Source organism: Neospora caninum, chromosome IX (genome assembly GCF_000208865.1).
Source record: "Neospora caninum Liverpool complete genome, chromosome IX".
NCBI lineage: Eukaryota > Apicomplexa > Conoidasida > Eucoccidiorida > Sarcocystidae > Neospora > Neospora caninum.
Window position 1 is genome coordinate 1,498,690 of NC_018390.1, and position 17,524 is coordinate 1,516,213.

Sequence of the window (17,524 nt, forward strand, 5' to 3'; positions counted from 1 at the left end):
AGATGGCAGGAGAAAGGAGGGGACAGGCAGGAATTGGAGAGGAAGAGAGAGAGGGTGAGGGGAGAAAAAAGCCGAGAGAGGGGGGGCCGTGGGGGGAGGATAGGAGAAGAAAAGAAAGACCGAGACTGGAGAGGCGGAAAACGAAAAACGGAGACGAAGGAGACAAGAGGCTTCTGCGTTTCGACCAGCTACACAGAAGACGAAACACAACAATTCCAACAGAACGAAGAGGCAAAGAGGCAGAAGAAAAAGAAGAGAATGAAAGAGATAGAAAAGATAGACGAGGAAGGAGAGAAAGGAGAGAAAGAAGAAGAGAAAGGCAAAGAAGAGCAGCTTTTGAGGCAAGCGACTGCCGAACAGAAGAGAAGATGCACAAGGAGTAAGGGAGAGGAGGTACGAAAACAAAAAGGTTGAGAGACCGGAAACTCCGTTTTTTAGAGGCGACGTGCGATCGCCCTGAACAACTCTGGGGCGAAAAGGGAGGCATGAATCGGACGAGAAAGAAGGAAGTGACAAGAGGAATTTCCGATGCCTCCACGAACCACCAGATGTCGTTTTCGAGGCAATTGGAGGGGAGAATAGTTCACCCCACAGCCACGAGAGGACGTCCTCAAGAAAAAACTGTCTGCTGTCTCTCGTTCCCCTCTTTTTCTCCACGGCTCTCCCTCTCCTAGCGAAGCGAGCGGTGGACTGGTGTCGCGTTTCCCTTCCGAAAGGCTCTCTTTTTGCGAAACGCGCATGCAGAGAGACTGAAGCTGTCGCTCGCTGACAGCCCGATCCGCCGTCAGGCACTCTCTGCCTTTCTCTCTTCACCTTCTTTCCTCCTTTGTCCTCGGGTTCGCCTTTACAGTGGACCGTTTGGTGAAAGAGAGGAACGACGCGAAACACAGAGAAAGAACACGAGATTGCTGTGTGTGTTTTGTGACATCTCCGTGGACATCAACGCGCAAAGTAGGTAGGACGAGCAACGTAGGTTTTGTACATCGAGACGCTCTTGCGTACATCCTTTCCTTTGTCTTCTTTCTGCCTTTCCGTCTCGTCTTGTTTTGTCGCATTTCGTCTTTTTTCTGAAAAGCCGAGAAGTCCTCCCTCAGCAACCTCCGCACAAGGCCCTGAGCTGGATGTGCTGTCGCGTTGTGTCGTCCGCCGCCACCCCGCGACTTCCGTTCGTTGTCTTCTTTCTTTCGTCTTTTTTCTCTCCTTCCTTCTCGCGTTTTTTCTCTTCTACAAACAACCAAACACGTGCCCTAAAGAGGGATACCCCTCCTGGCTGTCCACCACTCCCCTTTTTCCTTTTCGCCACCGGTGTCTTCGCGCACACCGCGCGAGACGTTTTGTCTCGGTTGATCGTACCTGTGTCTTTCTCTTTCTCTTGAGGAATTCCCTTGTTCTTCTTCCGCGCCCCCAGAGTCGCCGGAGACTGGAACGAACCAAAAGCGGCCGCGGAGACAATCGCGCTGGCGAGGGGAGACAGGCCCTCTCGAGATCGGAGACGTCGGCGAATGCCTCCGAAAGAGACAAAGAGGATCGCAACGAGAAAAGAGCTCTCTTTATCAATGTATACATGCTCCTCCATACAATATATCTATGCAACGATGGTGCGTAATGCGACAACGAGCTAGCAACCAAGAAAAGCACACCGTTTCTGTGTATCAGTCTGTCTAGCTCTCTCTCTGTCCATTTTATCTATGATCAGAGGCAAGTGGACAGAGAGGAGGTGAGGCCTTCGTTTTCTCGTTCCATCATGGATGGCAGTGTCCCCTTTAGCTTGAACAGTTCTTCGCACGGGAGCCTGTGGAATGCTGTGGGCGCCCGTGGCCGAGGATAGATAGAAAATGCTTCAGCGGCAGCATTTTTCTAGGCTTCACGAGCCTGTGTCTTCTTCTGTCTTCTCGCACCGGGCTTCGCGAGTCCTCTTGTCTTCTTCCGCGTCGGTGTCGAGCTCTGCTTACACGTCGTCTTTCTCTTCTTCGAGGGTCCCTTCGTCAGGTTCCCCTGTCTCTTCTTCGCCACACGGCACCTCTTCCTTCCGCCCTGCCTCCTCGTCGTTCTGTGCGTCTTCTAACTCACTGCTCTCCTCTCATCCCCTCAGCTTGCTGCCTTCTGAATCCAACTTCCCACGGAGAGAGACGAACGCGTATGCTGGTGCAAACGCGCTGACGGCCTTCTCCGGCCCGCCAAACGCTCACGCGAAGGCCACCGATGTCCTGGCTTCGCCGCAGTCCCTTCCACCTTTCGCCCAACTAGCTGGAGGCGTACGCGCGGCCGGAGGCGCGGCGGCGGAGGCAGGGGCCCCGGGGGGACCTGGCGCGGCGGCGGGGGGAAAGCGAGGCAGGGGCGAAGGAGGAGACGCAACTGGAGATAGAACGAAAAAGAGCAGAAGGCGCGTGAAGCAGCAGGGAGAGGAAGCCTTAGGAGCCGACGTCGGTCCGGCGACAGACGCATGGGTGCCTGTGTCTCCGCCGACGTCGCAGCCTCCCGCGAAACGAGCGCGGGCCACGAAGAAAGAGACTGATGGGCATGTGGGGCGGGAATGCAGAGAGAAGAAGGGGACACGGAGGTCTCGCGGGACGGCGAGTCAGCAGGGGAGGAAGAGACAGAAAGAGCGACGAGAGAAGCAAGAGACAGAAGGGCCGGCTGGCACCCCTGGCCGACAACGGAGACTCAGTGGAGACGCTAATTGCAAGGCTGGGCGAACGAACGAACACACAAAACTGTCTGCCTCTCAAGCGAAGGGAAGAGCTGGAACGGCATCTGGGAAGAACGAGGCTGAGTTCGACGATCAGCCTTTCTCCTACTCGGACTCGCATCAAGCAACCTCCTCTAGCTCTTGCTCTCGTCCTTCCATCTCGTCTGTCTCTGCTGCTGCCTCATCGTCTTCTTTGTCTTTGTCTGCGTCCTTCGCGTCTGGCAACCCTCACCCCGACTCCGGAGGTGGATGGAGGGCCCCCGGTTACCCGCGGGACATTGACGTTCTTCCGTCAGGGCTGCGCTGCAATCTCAACGCTCAGCTCGCCTCCCTCGCTGCGTCCGCCTCTTCTTTGTCTTCTTCCTCTGCTTCCCCTTCGTCCTCTGTTTTGTCTTCCTCCGCCTCGTCGGAAAGCCTGTCTCTCGCGCGCTATCGCAAGCTGCCTGTGTCTCTCTTGGGAGGTCTCCTAGGGCCGGCCGGCCTCGCGACGGCGCGCGAAGAGGAGGCGAGAGACAGGCGCCTGCAGGAGGCGAGAGCGAAGGCGAGCAGGAGCGGGTGCGGAGACACGAACGGTGCCGGCGAAAGAAGGGCGGCGGCTGCCTCGTCTCCGTTGACAGTGGCGGTGAGGCTTCACAGGGTGGGGCATTTTGGGGCAGAGACAAGTCGAGGGTCGGACGACTGAGGAGAGGGAGAACTCGCGCAAAGGAAGCGTGGTTCTATACGCGTCTGAACACAGCGTCCACGAGAGGGGGGCACACGTAAAGCAGCAATCCGTTGCCGAAATCGAGGACACGAACGCTGCAACTCCGGTTACAGGAAAGGAGAAAAGAGAAGCCGGAGGCGGTTCTCGCGCACGTCCAGGGCTCGTGTGCTCATTCATGTTTTTCTTGCGGTCCGTGTTCTCTCTTTTGCCTTGTGTTTCATCAATGTCTCAGCTTTGGTCCGTCGAAGATCTGTCTGTGTCTCTCTCCTGCATCGTGTTCTTTCTCGCGGCGCGCTCCTCGTTCATGCCTTCTCTGTTGTTTGTGGGTGCGTCCTTCGTTCTTCGTCGGCCTTCGCCTCTCTCTTCAAACCCGCACACGTCCCTCGCTCCCTCCATCATCCCCCGTGTGTCCAACCGATGTGCGGCGTTTCTCTTTCGTCTCCCTTCCCTCCTGTCGTTCCATGTTTTTCCTCTGTCTCCAGTCCTTCGTTTTCTTTCTCTTTCCTCCAGGCCTTTGCCCGTCTCCACCGCGACTGCGTCGCGCATCGCCTCCCGCCCGCACCTCCAGTCGGCGCGTCGCCGCGTCTGCCGCCTTCCGGCGCTCTGCGAAAAGGGGAGAAAGCCTCGCCGTTCGGTCCGCCCCGAGACGCTGCGCGCGACGAAGAGATCGAGAAGTTCGAGACGCGGGACGTCCTGCAAGAGCTGCTCGATCAGGCGCGCGCAAAGGCGGAGCGCCGGAAGCGCGAACGCATGCAGGCTCTGGAGAGACAGCGAGAGGAAGCGCTGCGGCTGGAGCGAGAGACGCAGGCCGCGAAGGCGCGCGAGTCCGCAGAGACAGCTTACGCGAGAGGAGACGCTTTCCGAGCCGACGAAGCCTCCACGGTCCCTTCGGAGTCGCGAGCAAAGCGGATTCTCGTGGGGCCGCATGCGTGCCTTTCAGGGCGCTCGTCAGAGGCGCGATTTCAGCCAGACGAGGTCGATTTGTTCGGAGACAGAGACGTCCCGCGTTTCAGCCGGGAGGCCAGCGCAGCGCCGCATGCGACGGCTTCTGTGTCTGCCGCGTCAGCTGCGTCGCAGCCCTCTCACGCGTCCGTCAGCTCGGGCGCGTCCTCGACCTTCCGCAGCAACTTCCGAGTCGGCCGCGACGACTACGACGCCTGGGCCGCCGGGAATGTGCGCGTCAACACGGCGAGCCGGAACTGGGAAGGCGACCGGAGCTTCGAGTGGGACTCGAAGATCCACCAGTGCAACCAGGAGGTTTTCGGCAACCGCTCCTTCAGGCCCATGCAGGTGAGCAGAGAAGACGGAAAACGGGGGCGAAAATGAAGACAGGAGCGGGATACCCTGGGGAGACAGACGAGGAGGAAGTCGAAGGGGCAAGCCGGGACGAGAACCAGCTTCCAAGAAGGCGACTGCAGCATTCTAACCGGGGTATGAAGCAGGTCCGTTCAGCGGCGAAAGCGGATGCTGCGAAAAAAGACGTTCGGACACGTGTCTCTGTGAAACGGAGGAGCGGCAAGTGCCCAAGTCTGAGTAGATCGGAACTGGGCACGCAGGTGTGGAGGCGTGCTGCGAATGAGGGTCGGGTTTTTTTCCGCAACCCTTTTCAGACTCGGGCCCCGTCTTGGCGCTTCTCTGGAAGTCCCAGAACCCCGCCCCGCCGTTTTCCCTAGAGAAGGCGGACCCTGGGTTTGGCGTTTGGTTCGTCTCTCTCTTGCTTCTTTCCACAGCGCGCGATCATCAACGCCGTGCTGAGCCAGCGCGACGTTTTCGTCATGATGCCGACCGGCGGCGGGAAGTCGCTCTGTTTCCAACTCCCTGCGGTCGTCTCGGGAGGCGTCACAGTCGTCGTGATGCCCCTAGTCTCCCTCATCACGGTACGACGCGCACAGGCTCGGACAGAAACGGAGACAGATCGAGGGACAGAAACGGAGACAGATCGAGGGACAGAAACGGAGACAGATCGAGGGCCAGAGAGCGACAGAAAGATAGGCAGAGGCGGAGAGGGAGATAGGATGGCGCGCGCACTGGGCAGCGTAAAGCTCGAGGCGAAGCGGAAGGAAAGGAGCAACGGGGAGGAAGAGGCAGGGCGAGGGGAGGCAGTGAACAGGGAAGGCGTTGAACGCCAGAGTGGGAAAAGCGCGACGGAACGATGCGTGGCACCGGTGCAAAGAAAGACGAGAAGGGAAGATGGAGACTGGAAGCGCCGGGGACCGAGAGGCGGAGCGACACGGCCACAGACACGGAGCTGCAGACTCTGTGGTGCGGAGGCCAATCACAGAGGAATCGAAAGAGTTCCTTGCAAGGCGGTGCGCTTAGCTGTTTTGCCGCCTCTTCATGGACACAGCCCCGTCGAGCAAGATCCGTCCGGGCTCTCCTGGAGCAGGCGTCGAGTTGCTGTCTCGCCTGCCTTTTCCTCCCGTGTGTTTCGGGCTGCCCCCGACCTCCCCGCGCAAACACAGAGGCACGCAGAGATCCCACATCTTCCTTTTCGTCGTGAGAGTTCCGGGCGCGTCTCGGCCTTTCGTGTTTCATTTCTCAGGACCAGCTGGAGCAGATGCAGCTGCTGAATGTGGGCTGTCGCGCCTTCGCCGCCAATCAGCCCTGGGAGGAGCAGAAGGCAGTCTACGACGAACTGTGAGGCGAACGGGCTCCGAACTGCTTGCGGATCCTGTCTCTTATTCTTTGCTGTCTCGTGGCTGGGGGCGCGGGGCGATCTCCCCTAGACGGGGGGTCATGAACTTGCAGCGCTCGGCCTTTGCTTCGCCGCAAGCCACTCGGCAGTCCTCAGCGTCTCTTCCCCGCCCTCACTCTGTGCAAAGCTTCTTGAGACCCACGCAGCGCTCCAGGGAAACGTAACATTTCGCCAAATGCATGCAACTGTATATTAATATGTACGTACAGATAGATAGATAAATATAGATAGATAAATATAGATACAGCTATAGATAAAGATATATAAGTAGATAGAGATATACATAGATATATACAGATATAGTGAGATAGATATAAATGTAGATAGATACGTATAGATAGATACGTATTGATATACATGTGTGATGTGTCTTTATAGCTATTGGTTGGCCGAGGAAGTTTTACACAGTTATAAGGACGTAGGGTAGAGAGGCATTTACGTTTTGCTCGCATCGCTATCTGCGCGTAGAGACGTGGGTGTTCCAGGCTATCGCCGATGCTCTCAGGAGTCTCGCCAATACCTGTCCAAACCTGTCTTTGCCTGCCGACCTGTTCGATCTGTTTTCTGCCGCGCTGTGTCTCTGCAGGCGCCGAGGCGACGGGGAAATCAATCTTCTTCTGGTGACCCCTGAGAAGCTGAAGGGAAGTTCGCTGCTGCGCTCCTGTCTCCACGAGCTCAACCGCGAGGGCCGCCTCGATCGCTTCGCCATCGACGAGGCGCACTGCGTGAGTCAGTGGGGCAACGACTTCAGGCCCGACTACCGGCAGCTCCAGAGTCTCCGAGAAGGTAGGAAAGCGCATGCGCGCGCGAGGGGGGGAGCGCATGCTCGCGGAAAAAAAGGCGAGGGGGACCAAGCGTCTGAAGAGACACGGCAACGGAAGCAACGCAAGCGAGAACGGGATGCAGGAGGGAGGCGCCGAGCAGCCCAAAACAGGAGCGAAGACTGCATGCGAGATAGCCACGACTGGGAAAACACAAAAATAGTATCCAGCGAATGAAGCCTCTGGCGTTGGTTTTCTAACGACTTGCTCCTTCGATACGACCGTGTTGTCTGAACAATTCGCTTGCCCGCCACCAGCAGTTTCCCCCTACCCCGTGTCCCCCGTTTTTTTGGTTCCTCTCGGGGTTCTGCTCCTCGTGGCTACGTGTTTTTTCCTTCTCAGTTTCGTATGCATTTTATCCCACTCTTGACCTGCCTCATCGCGCTCTCGTCTCTCACGTTGTCTTGCTGTCACGTCCGCTCTACGCTCTCTGTTGTTTCCCATCGTGCGTCTTTGTCTCGTTTTCTGCGTGTGTTTTGTTTCGCTCAGAGTACCCAAACGTCCCGCTTGTTGCCTTGACTGCAACGGCCACGAAGGCGGTCCTCCAGGACGTGATTGCGCAACTCAGAATGCAGGAGCCTGTCGTCTTCCAAGGATCTTTCGACCGGCCGAACCTCAGGTAGCTGCTTGGCGCATCGTCGAGTCGCCGTCGCCGAGAGAGCGGACGCACTGGGGGAGGCTGTGTCTCGCTCTCGCTCCTCTTTCTCTCCCACGCACCCCCTCTGCTCTCTTACGGCGCTTGGGAGACAGAAATCGGCCCTGCAGCCCACCTGTTTCTCTCGAATGCATTTCTAGTCAAGCGCTTAGTCTGCTGCGCGAAACCGAGCCGACGTGCCTATATACATGTATATATATATATATATATATATATATATCGTATGTTGATATACGGACTTAGATAAACATAGGTGTCGTCATGTGCATCTACAGCTTTGCATGTGTGTTGGAGGACGTAGATCTGTCACCGTACGTGAGCGACGTGTTGCAGAGGGTTTCGGATTCCGGTCACCTCGTGCGGTCGCGCTTGAGACTGCAGCCGGATGCGTGCCTGCTTGCTGTCGTTTTGGAAGCTGCGGTGTCTGTTCGTCGTCTCGTGCTTCGCCGGTGCTCTGTTTGGTTTCCGCCGCACCGTCTGCCGGATGCCCGCTGCAATCTGCATGCAGGTACGAGGTCAGACCCAAAGTGACGAAGCGAATTATTGAAGACATCGCCACAACCATCAAAACCGAATTTGACGGTCTCTCAGGCATTGTCTACTGGTGAGGCACCCTATCTCTCCCCCCGTAACACTTACGCGATGCCCTCTTGTGCATACGCAGATCTCCACGTGTATTAATGCATGTATATGTATATATATATATATGTATGTGTATGTGCACTGAGGAAAGAAGGAGTATTTGTTTTTCCCTGCGCTTCACACACCTATGCAGACCTGCTTATGTGTTTTGCTTGCTCGGAGGTTTTCTCGGGGGTTGTGTCCTTGCTCAAAGATATCTAGATACGTAAATCGACAGTGATATACATGTATCTGTGCATGTGTAGAGCCAGACTCGATGCAGCTGTTTGTGTCTGTGTGTCTATAGACCTCCAGGAGCGTCACCAGACTCATGGCCGTTACGGTTGAGGATAACTTTGTCGTTTTCGATTTTCTTTGCAGCTTGAGTCGACGAGAGTGCGAACGCGTCGCGGAAGGCCTTCAGAAGCATGCAAGAATTTCGGCTGGTTTCTACCATGCTCAGCTTGACCCGGAAAAGCGCGAAGAGATCCAGCGAGACTGGATGAACGACGACATAAAGGTACCCCGGCCCCCCGGGCGTACAGGCCAGCGCATCTAGCCTTCTCTCGAGATCCGTATATCTCCCGTCAAACGTACAGCCAGTGTTCTACATAAATACAATTATATATATATATATATATATATATATGGCTAGATAGATAGTTTCTCTATACCTAGGCACATGTGTATATGCATGAGTATAGTTTAGGTGAGTCCATGCGTGTATGTTTGTCTCGAGAACCCCCTGTGTCAGTCTCGCTTCTCGCTATCGGCCTGCGTATTTTTTACGGTAACTTTTATGTCTCTGCTTGTTGATCTCACGTGCTTTGCTTCATCCTTGTCTCCTTGATCGACAGGCGGCTGTGTTCTACTCTCCACCCGCTCGTCATTGCACTAATGGAATTCCGTTCCGCTCTCTTTGTAGTCGTGTCGTTGGAGAAATGTGTGCGATGGTGAGCAGGTGATTGTTGCGACATTGGCCTTCGGCATGGGTATCAACAAGCGAGATGTGCGATTTGTCATTCACTGCGCTATGCCCAAGTGCCTCGAAAACTTCTATCAGGTACAGAAGCTGGCGCTGTAACCTAGAACCTAATCAGCATGTGTATGTATGTATAGGCATTTCTGTTCATTTCTGCTTTTTTCAATATGTGTGGATATAAATATACCTGCATGTGCACTCCATTGATGACCGTAAGTATATGTGTGCATGCATGTCTACAGTATCTTCATCTCTGAATGCGGGCATTTGTGTCTGAACTCGCTGTGTATTGTTATAGTCTTAGGGCGTCCTTGTCAATGCTCAAACATGTTTAAGTATCCATCGTACCCTCGTAGATTTATTCACACATATTTATATATACCCGCGTTGATTGCACCTGTAGGTGACAATGTGTATCACCAACTGCGTTATTTGAACTCCGTACCGAGACGGGACAGATTCATATATATATATATATATATATATAGATATATATATATGGTCATTGCTTCCTGCCTAGTTAGGTGTTTGTAGGTGTACTCTCCGTATACTTTTAGTAGGTATACTTGCGCCGCCGTGTAGTTTTTCGTGTGTTTGAACATTTGTGTAAATCAAATACGTGCCTCGGTTTCAGCAGCTGTCTATACAGTTGTATCTACAGCGTGCGTGGTTCTGTAGGTTCTGCGTTAGTCGTTAGTTGTGTCTCTGTGCTTTCTTCACCTCCTTTTTCTGAGGGTATTTTGACCCAGTGTCTCCCACGCACTTTCCATCCGTAAACTGCACAGTCGGCGGTTTCATCTCCGTCCTTCACATATGTATCCGCGTATCGTCGCCCGGAGAACCCCCCTTTACGGTCACACTCTCTCTCCTCAGGAGTCTGGTCGAGCGGGGCGAAACGGCGACGAAGCCTCTTGCATTCTGTTCTACAACTACCACGACAAGCAGCGGCAATCGCACCTGATTCAGCTAAACAGCGCGTGAGCACCGCAACGCCCCTTCATGCAACGACGTCCCTCACGCTACGAAGGCTCGTTTGCATACATTTTTTTTCTCCTTGCTGGAGAGTTCGACAGTCTGCTGTCCTGTTCGTGCTCGCCCTGTGGTCACTGCTGACCACGCCACGCGAGAGTAGACATTGGCCTTTCGTGGCCTCAGCAAAAAAAAGAGAAAAGAAAACTCTCTCTTTATCCTTGCCAATCACAATGAACGCCTCGAGGTGCCAAGCCATCGCGATGTTTACTCACAAATATACAATTGTATATATATACACACTATGTATATACACATACAATATATATATATATATATATATATATATACATACATACAATATATATATATATATATATATATTGCGGGGGCGTGTTGGCGGATGTATAAAGATATGTTTTGCTCGTTTGTAAAAGTGCGTATATGTGAGTGTCGATCAGTGTGAGTCCGGTTGGGAAGAAGCGCCATCGCTTGTCTCAGCTTCCCCTGGGCAAGGCGTAAAGACGCGGACAATGCCTTTTTCAAATTCGTTGCGAAGTGTTCTTCATAAATCCCCGTCTCCCTTTTCGTCTCCGCAGTGACGGTCCTTCAGGTTGCCGGAGACACGACGACGGCCAGGCCTCTCGGAACGAGGAAAATCTCCTGCCGATGCTGGCCTACTGTGAAGAGGAAGACGAATGCAGAAGGCGGTTCATCCTCAGGGTACGCCGATCGAAGCGCAAACGAATCGCGACCGAGAGCGATGTTGCTGTTGCGAGGTTCTGTCTTCAAAGCATTCGCATGCCTCCGTGCGACTCGCAAGCGCTCCTCTCTCTTCCAGAGAGGTGACGAACGACAGGCGATTGTTTTTTCGACCGGGATTTCTCCGCTGCGCCTCCGACGCAGGGGCGTCGCGTCAGGAGACTGTTCAGTGGGGAGTTTTTGTTCCTCCTTTCCGCGGTTTCTTCGCTTCTCCCGAGGAAACGGAAACGTCCCCACGTCTCCGCCGTCTGCATATTTACGGCCGATGTGGGGAAAGGGATTATAGATAGTTTTCTCTTGGGCACTTTGCGTTTTCTCACGGCATGTACTAGCTCAGGAACAGGAAGCGAAGGAGCGAGGAAGAGGGTTCCTGTTTGCGCCTGGTCTTTCCTAGTTCCGAAGGCAACAGATCGAGAGCGACGAGGGAACGTGAAACCGGAGCAAAGGCTTTTGCGCCTCTCCGTTTCCGATGCTGCGACCTCGGCTCTCGCGCCTCGACTGAGGAGAGACTGCCAAGCCCCAGCGAGAGAAAGAGCCAGAGAAGAGAAAGAGTGGCAGCGAGAGAAGTATCGAGAGTGGTGTGACAGACGACGCATGTTGTGCCACGTTTGTCTTTCGTTGTTCTCCAGCATTTTGGCGAAGACTTCCGAGGGACATGCGCGGTCGCCTGCGATAACTGCCGACGAAGAGCCACGCGCGTCGGGCCGCCGAGAGTCATGCGGTGCGCCGACGAAGTCGCTCAGGTGAGCGAAACGAAGGAGGCAATCGAAGGCTGTGCATGCCGAAAGGGATTGTCAAAGTCCAAAGGGAGGCGTGCTGAAGCCGGAGAAGCGAGGGACGGAACGCAGGAAGAAACCAAGTGTTTGGAAGAAAAGCCGGCGACGAAAGGGTGACGCCTGCACGTGGGGGGCTCTCGGTCTCTTGGCGTTCTCTTTTTTCCTGGGCATCTTTCGTCTCCTCCGCGCGTGTGTTGCTCCGCCCCTGGGCATCTTTCGTCTCCTCCGCGCGTGTGTTGCTCCGCCCCGATCTTTGACATCTCACGGCGAAAGGCCTGCCTCATCGTGCCTCGCTTTCTTTTCGGTTCTTCGCGCTCGCTTCAGATCCTCGACCTCGTTCGTCGTTGCAAAGCTGACTGTCCTAGCTTCCCTCTCACGCTGTCTTCTCTCCGCGATCTTCTTCTCGGGAAACGAAATACGCGCCGCGGAGCTGACGTCGAGCGACTGCCCCACTTCGGCTTATTAGCGAAGAGAGCGTGGAGCCCAGAGACAGCCTTTCGCCTGTTAAAACGCCTCATCATTCACCAGGTGCGTTTCAGGGGCCAAGAGGTGACACTTTACCGCGTTGCTCTGTGAGACTCGGAGTCCCCGTTTCACGCGCCTGCCTATTCTCTCTCTGTTCTCTCATTCACAGATGCATGCAAACGCCTTTACAGTTGCGTCAGTGCACACGTACAAATACCCATGTGCACGAAAAGGAATTCATACATGGACGTATATGTGGAAATGCATCTATGATTATATGGATAAACGCGTAGGTATGAATACAAAATATATACATGTGTATGGTACTTATATATATATATATATATATATGTTTTGTTGGAGTTCTGGAATTTGTGAATTGATGTCTTGCTTCGTTCTTGTGTTTATCTCCCGTCGTGTGCAGATCCTGCACGAGCGTTGCGTCACCACAAGCTCCTCTGGAGGCTCGTCAGGCTTCTCGGGGTTCACCGCGTATGTCGATTTAGGCCGACAGGCCGGACAGGCTTCCAGCTGCGTCTCTGCCTGGACTCTACCGCTCCTTGGAGTAGACGGTGCGTCGCGGGAGAAGCGCGGGGGGGCTGCGCCTAGCCGCCAAGGCGACAGGAAGCGAAGCGTCGAGGGGAAAGGTTGGCAGACGGCGAAAAAGCGGAGACTGGACGGGGCGGACTCCGGAGACAGGCTTTTTCCTGGGGACGCGACTTCCACGCTCTCGCCTCCGTCGTCTCCCGCCCGCTCGCTTTCTTCGTGGGCGACTTCGAGCGCGGCTCTCAGGGCCCAGGCCGGCGCCGCCAGTGCGACAGAGGAATTGCATGCGCTCGCCGGCAAGGCACTCCCGGTTGCGGGGTTCGAATCGAAAGGCGCTCTCAAGGCCCCGATGCGTGGCCCGTCAGGGAGACGCCAGGGGGGGAGTTCTCCCTCAGCTTCGGTCGCTTCTGCAGATCGCCGGCCGGCTCTTCCCCAGGCGCTTGCAGCTGAGGGCGGGGCGCCTCGTGAGGGATCTCGTGGAGAAGATGCTGACGCGCGGGCGTGGAAAGAGAGAGGCGAAGATGCGAGCACGAGTCGCGGCGCCCAACCGGTAGGCGGGGGACCACTGTCGGAGGCGCAAAGAAGCGAACTGAAAGGGAAACTGCACGAGCTTCGCAAGGAGTCCGCCAAGGTGTATGGCATCAAGAACTCATCGTCGATCGTCAGCCTTCAGGGCCTAGAACAGATGGTCACGCACCTCCCGAGGTGTCGCGAAGACCTCGAGGCGCTCGAACTGCCTGATTTCAAGAGCCAATATAAGGTGAGAGACAACGGCGGAAATGCAAATCGCCCCGTTTCCAGGCAAGACCAAGAGAAACCGGAACTCGCCCACCGGCGCCTGCCGCCCAACACCACTCGTGTAGGAGAGAGACGCGTGTGCCGGGGCGTCAGATTGCCCAGCTGAAGACGGTGGGCGGGACGTCGCCAACCTATATATATATATATATATATATATATATATATATATACATCGATAGATAGGTAGGTAGATAGAGAGATGCCGTGTAAACGTGTGGTGGCCTTCGCTCCTGCCTCTTGCGTTTTCCCCGCAGCTGAACAAGTACAGCACGGTCTTTACTGATGCGATTCGCCAGTACATCGTGGAGCGGAATCTCGAGGGAGTCCTGCGTTCCTCAGGTAAGAGCCGGCGCGTGAAACGTGACGCCCTTTTGGTGCACCGGAAACCAGCGGGGACCTGGGAGGCGACCGCGTTTGTGGAAAGAGGAGGGAGGCCGGGTTTTCCGAAAGGGTACGAAAACCAAGGGACACGACCAACTGTAGCGAGGTGTCTGTGCTGCGCTTCGGGCAGCTTGGACGTGGCGGGTCGGTCCGTAAACGCCTCGAGACCTGTACGGTCGATACTGGGGTAAACATATGGCGTCGCGAGAGGGTCAACGGCATGGGGGACAAACCTTCCACATTTTTCGGCACTGCTCGGCGACTGGCTAAGAACTGTTTCCACTCAAAGAGCGCCTGCGGCGTTGTGTGTGTGTTTGGACCCAAAACAGGCGCTGTGTCAGGGAGGCCTGGCTCGCCTCGGCGCGGGCCGGGGAGTGTAACTACAGACACTTTGGATTTCATCAGTCGCGTCCAACAGCGCGCGGAGCCTTCGCGCGAAGGCTACATTCGCATCGGCGGCGATACCGTTTCCTCTGGACAGAGCAGCGGAACTGTCGACGCCCGGTGGGTACGCCCCATGAGTCTCGCTGAGCGCATTGGCGACCGAGCCGCGCGCGTGCACGAGAGCGATGCCGGCGGTTCCGCGGTCTCAGGCAGCGGCCCAGCGCGGGTTTCCTCGCACCATCGAGCTGCTTGTTCTTCGTCGAAGTCTTCGTCGCTGGCGGCAGACTCCAGCATCTCGCGGCGCAAAGGCCGAGCGGGGCGTGCGGAACCGGGAGGCTGCGAGCTTTTGGAGACGCGCACCACGACGGCGGTCTGCCTCGGCGGTCCTCGACTCGTCGGCGCGTCCCGATATTTCGCGGACAAAAACAAAGAGAACACCAAACAAGCATCTACATCGATATTCAATAACCCTGTGCCGCACGCAGCCGCATGGCCTCATGAGGGGAACACTGAGGCGAAGGAGAGACAGAATCGCGCTTCGCGATCAGCGAGTTATGTCAGTGTAGAAGAACTAGACGATTTCACTTTTCTCTAGACAGCGCGAAGCACTGCTCACTGTCGCGGCAATCCACGGGAAGAGGGGCGCGGGTGCGCGTCGTGGAGGTTTTGTTCACGGGAGGCTCTGAATCAGGCTCGCGAAGAGGAGTCGTTTTGTAGCGGTCAGATCGGGAAAGAAAAGGAGAACCACGAGGCTGGGCGGTGACATAGACCGCTTCCGGAACCTTGTCGTGACAAGGATGGAAAAGCTAGATCTGTTTTGGTACCTCCTCCACGCTTTCTCTGCTGCGGCACACCGCCGTAGACCGGAAGAACGTCCATCTGTCCCTATGTTTGTTGTTTCCTGAGAAGATGGAGGGAAAAGGAGAACGTGTCCCACAGAGTGCCGGCAGAAAACAGCTTCGCGATGCAGGATATGTCATCAAGAATGTGTCGGGCAAGAGCGTTTTTAGCGTTTCTAACACGTCTTCCAAGTTTTGCACATGACGTCGGTCCGAACCGGCGACGGCCAGGATTTATCTGATCACACAATGGTCCCCACGTTTGTACCCTGGGCACGTTGTTCAAAAAGCGAAGAGCTACGTTTCTCTAAATCGCCATGCGGCCCACAGTCGACAACCTCGTCTTTCTTGGCACTCTCTTTCCTTTTCACGCGTCTCTGCATTCCTTCAAAGAGCAATCCCGGCTCACGAAAACGCCGACAGGAAGAGCTACCCATATGTCCATGCGTGTGTTTTTTCAGTGTGTGAAGGCCTGGCGAAGACGCCGACAGCAGTGAAGTTAAAGATGGGAAACCTCTGGTTTTTCGCTCGACATTTTATAAAGAGTCAGCGGGGCTCTGCCCACCTCGATGGGTGCCGCTGGACGCCGATCTGTTGTTTGGAAAGCAGACGGTTTCGGGGAAACATGGCGATGGTTTGGCAACTCCCTCTGATGCGGTATATGTTCACCTGTCTTCTTCGCTTTTGGCGAGCACTCTTTGTTGTACAAGAGGGCCAGGGCGTGTGTTGACTGGATTTTTCACGCCTGGAACCGGAAATTTGAAACCAACGACTCAGTTGTCTTTCTTTTCAGTCGAACCGTAATTGCGAGTGTGGCGACGCTTGCAGAGAACAGCGCAGAGTGAAGTTCGCTTCTCCCGCACTTGGGGAGTTAAACAGCCTCACGGTCAACAAGGCAGATGCATCACTGGTGCACCACCGAATGGTCCGCACGTTCATAAAGTCACGCATCCAGGGAACTATCTCTTAGATATACATGTATACATATATATATATATATATATATATATATATATATATGTATCACTGCATGCGTACGCGTTTCCTCTGTGAGAATGAGGGTTCCTCGCTGTTGACCTGACGGCTTCCCGACAGAGAGGCCTGTGTTACCTGGACTGTGGGCGTGTGCGTCCGGCGCATGCAGAAATGGTTACTCAAGTGTGGATTCAGACGCAATTGCCGGAACGGTGTGCATTATACTTCCCCCATACACAGGCACCTCATCAGCAGTGGACTGGCGGAGCATCTGCTCGATGCGTAGCATTTTCCCAGGCCATCTGCAACGCCGTTTCCAAGCGGTATTCAACCGCTGTCGCCCTCATTTGCCTTTACCGAGAAGACTGACAAAAATGCTTAGCTGGTTCGCGAGCTTAGTCCTTGCGGTCACACGCGGAGCTCTGTAGGTGGATCTTAGCGAAAACGAAACAAAAAAGAAGGGACTTGCAAGCAACCGCAGAGGCCTTCCTCGACGTGCAGGAATCGGGTCTTGTAGACTACATCTCCCACTGCCTCAGAACACGCGAAATGAAAAGAACTTCTCTGGACCATACAAACGAACGTGTAGATACATCTACACGTATATGCGCATTTACTGTAGTCACGGCGCTAGTGACGTACACATATAGCACCTTGATCTGTGCCCAAGCTGCTTGAATACACAGAATTATATATATATATATATATATGTGATGTACACAGAGGTTGGCATTTAGACGTATGAATGTATGAAAAGGCTGTCGGACAGGACAGTTGCTTGACTCCTTCCTTCCTGGGCTGGTTTCTTTCTTGTTTTGTCGTTTTGCGTCGGGGCGAGATTACCTTGTTTCGAGTTCGTCCCGTTCACAACAAGGCATGCCCTTAAAAGCGGCGCTGACAATGCATCTGGCCAGTCTCACTGCTGAAGCGTTCCGCACTGCCTTGGGTTATCCGCCCATGTCTCTGCATGTACTTTATATATAACATAGATATACGTATACATACATATACATACATATACATCTACATATATCTATTCATATATATATGCATATACGCACACGCATAAATATTCGTATGTAATGTACAGGTGTATCATCTGTACTTCTTCTGTTCATGAGTATTCAACAGTAGAGGTTCTTTCAGTGCAGGGAAAGGAAAAAGTGGATCCTTCACTTTTCAGCGCAGGGAGTTTGAATTTGTTTGTCAGTTTTCTTGCAAGAACAGGAGCCGGCGAATGCTCTAGTGCACGTCTCCTCCTCATATCGCGCGTCCGTCGGGAGACACCAGGGGGCGTGGCGCTCGGGTGCATGCAGTTATTTTCGCGGTGCTCGCATTGGCCCTCCTGGCGATTCCTTGATTTTCGCTTTGTCTCTTTTCTGCCCCGAAAAACTCATTCAGGAAAGAAAAGCAAATCTTGTTTTTGAGGAGGAGTCGCCGTGCACACGGGCAACTGTGGGTCC

At 54.6% G+C, this 17,524-nt stretch overlaps 1 protein-coding gene across 1 annotated transcript; it reads left to right on the plus strand.

Moving 5' to 3' along the window:
- Positions 1 to 1,688: 1,688 nt before the first annotated feature.
- NCLIV_040350 (hypothetical protein) lies at positions 1,689 to 14,842 on the plus strand (the record flags this gene model as incomplete). The annotated part of the gene is made up of 17 exons (XM_003880944.1): positions 1,689 to 1,717; positions 2,093 to 3,311; positions 3,903 to 4,682; positions 5,123 to 5,269; positions 5,935 to 6,029; positions 6,674 to 6,873; positions 7,398 to 7,527; positions 8,072 to 8,167; positions 8,566 to 8,704; positions 9,146 to 9,247; positions 10,040 to 10,143; positions 10,735 to 10,858; positions 11,527 to 11,640; positions 11,998 to 12,201; positions 12,563 to 13,444; positions 13,737 to 13,821; positions 14,193 to 14,842. 17 exons carry the CDS (start codon positions 1,689 to 1,691, stop codon positions 14,840 to 14,842), a joined length of 5,100 nt encoding a protein of 1,699 aa, XP_003880993.1.
- Between the last annotated feature and the right edge of the window lie 2,682 nt (positions 14,843 to 17,524).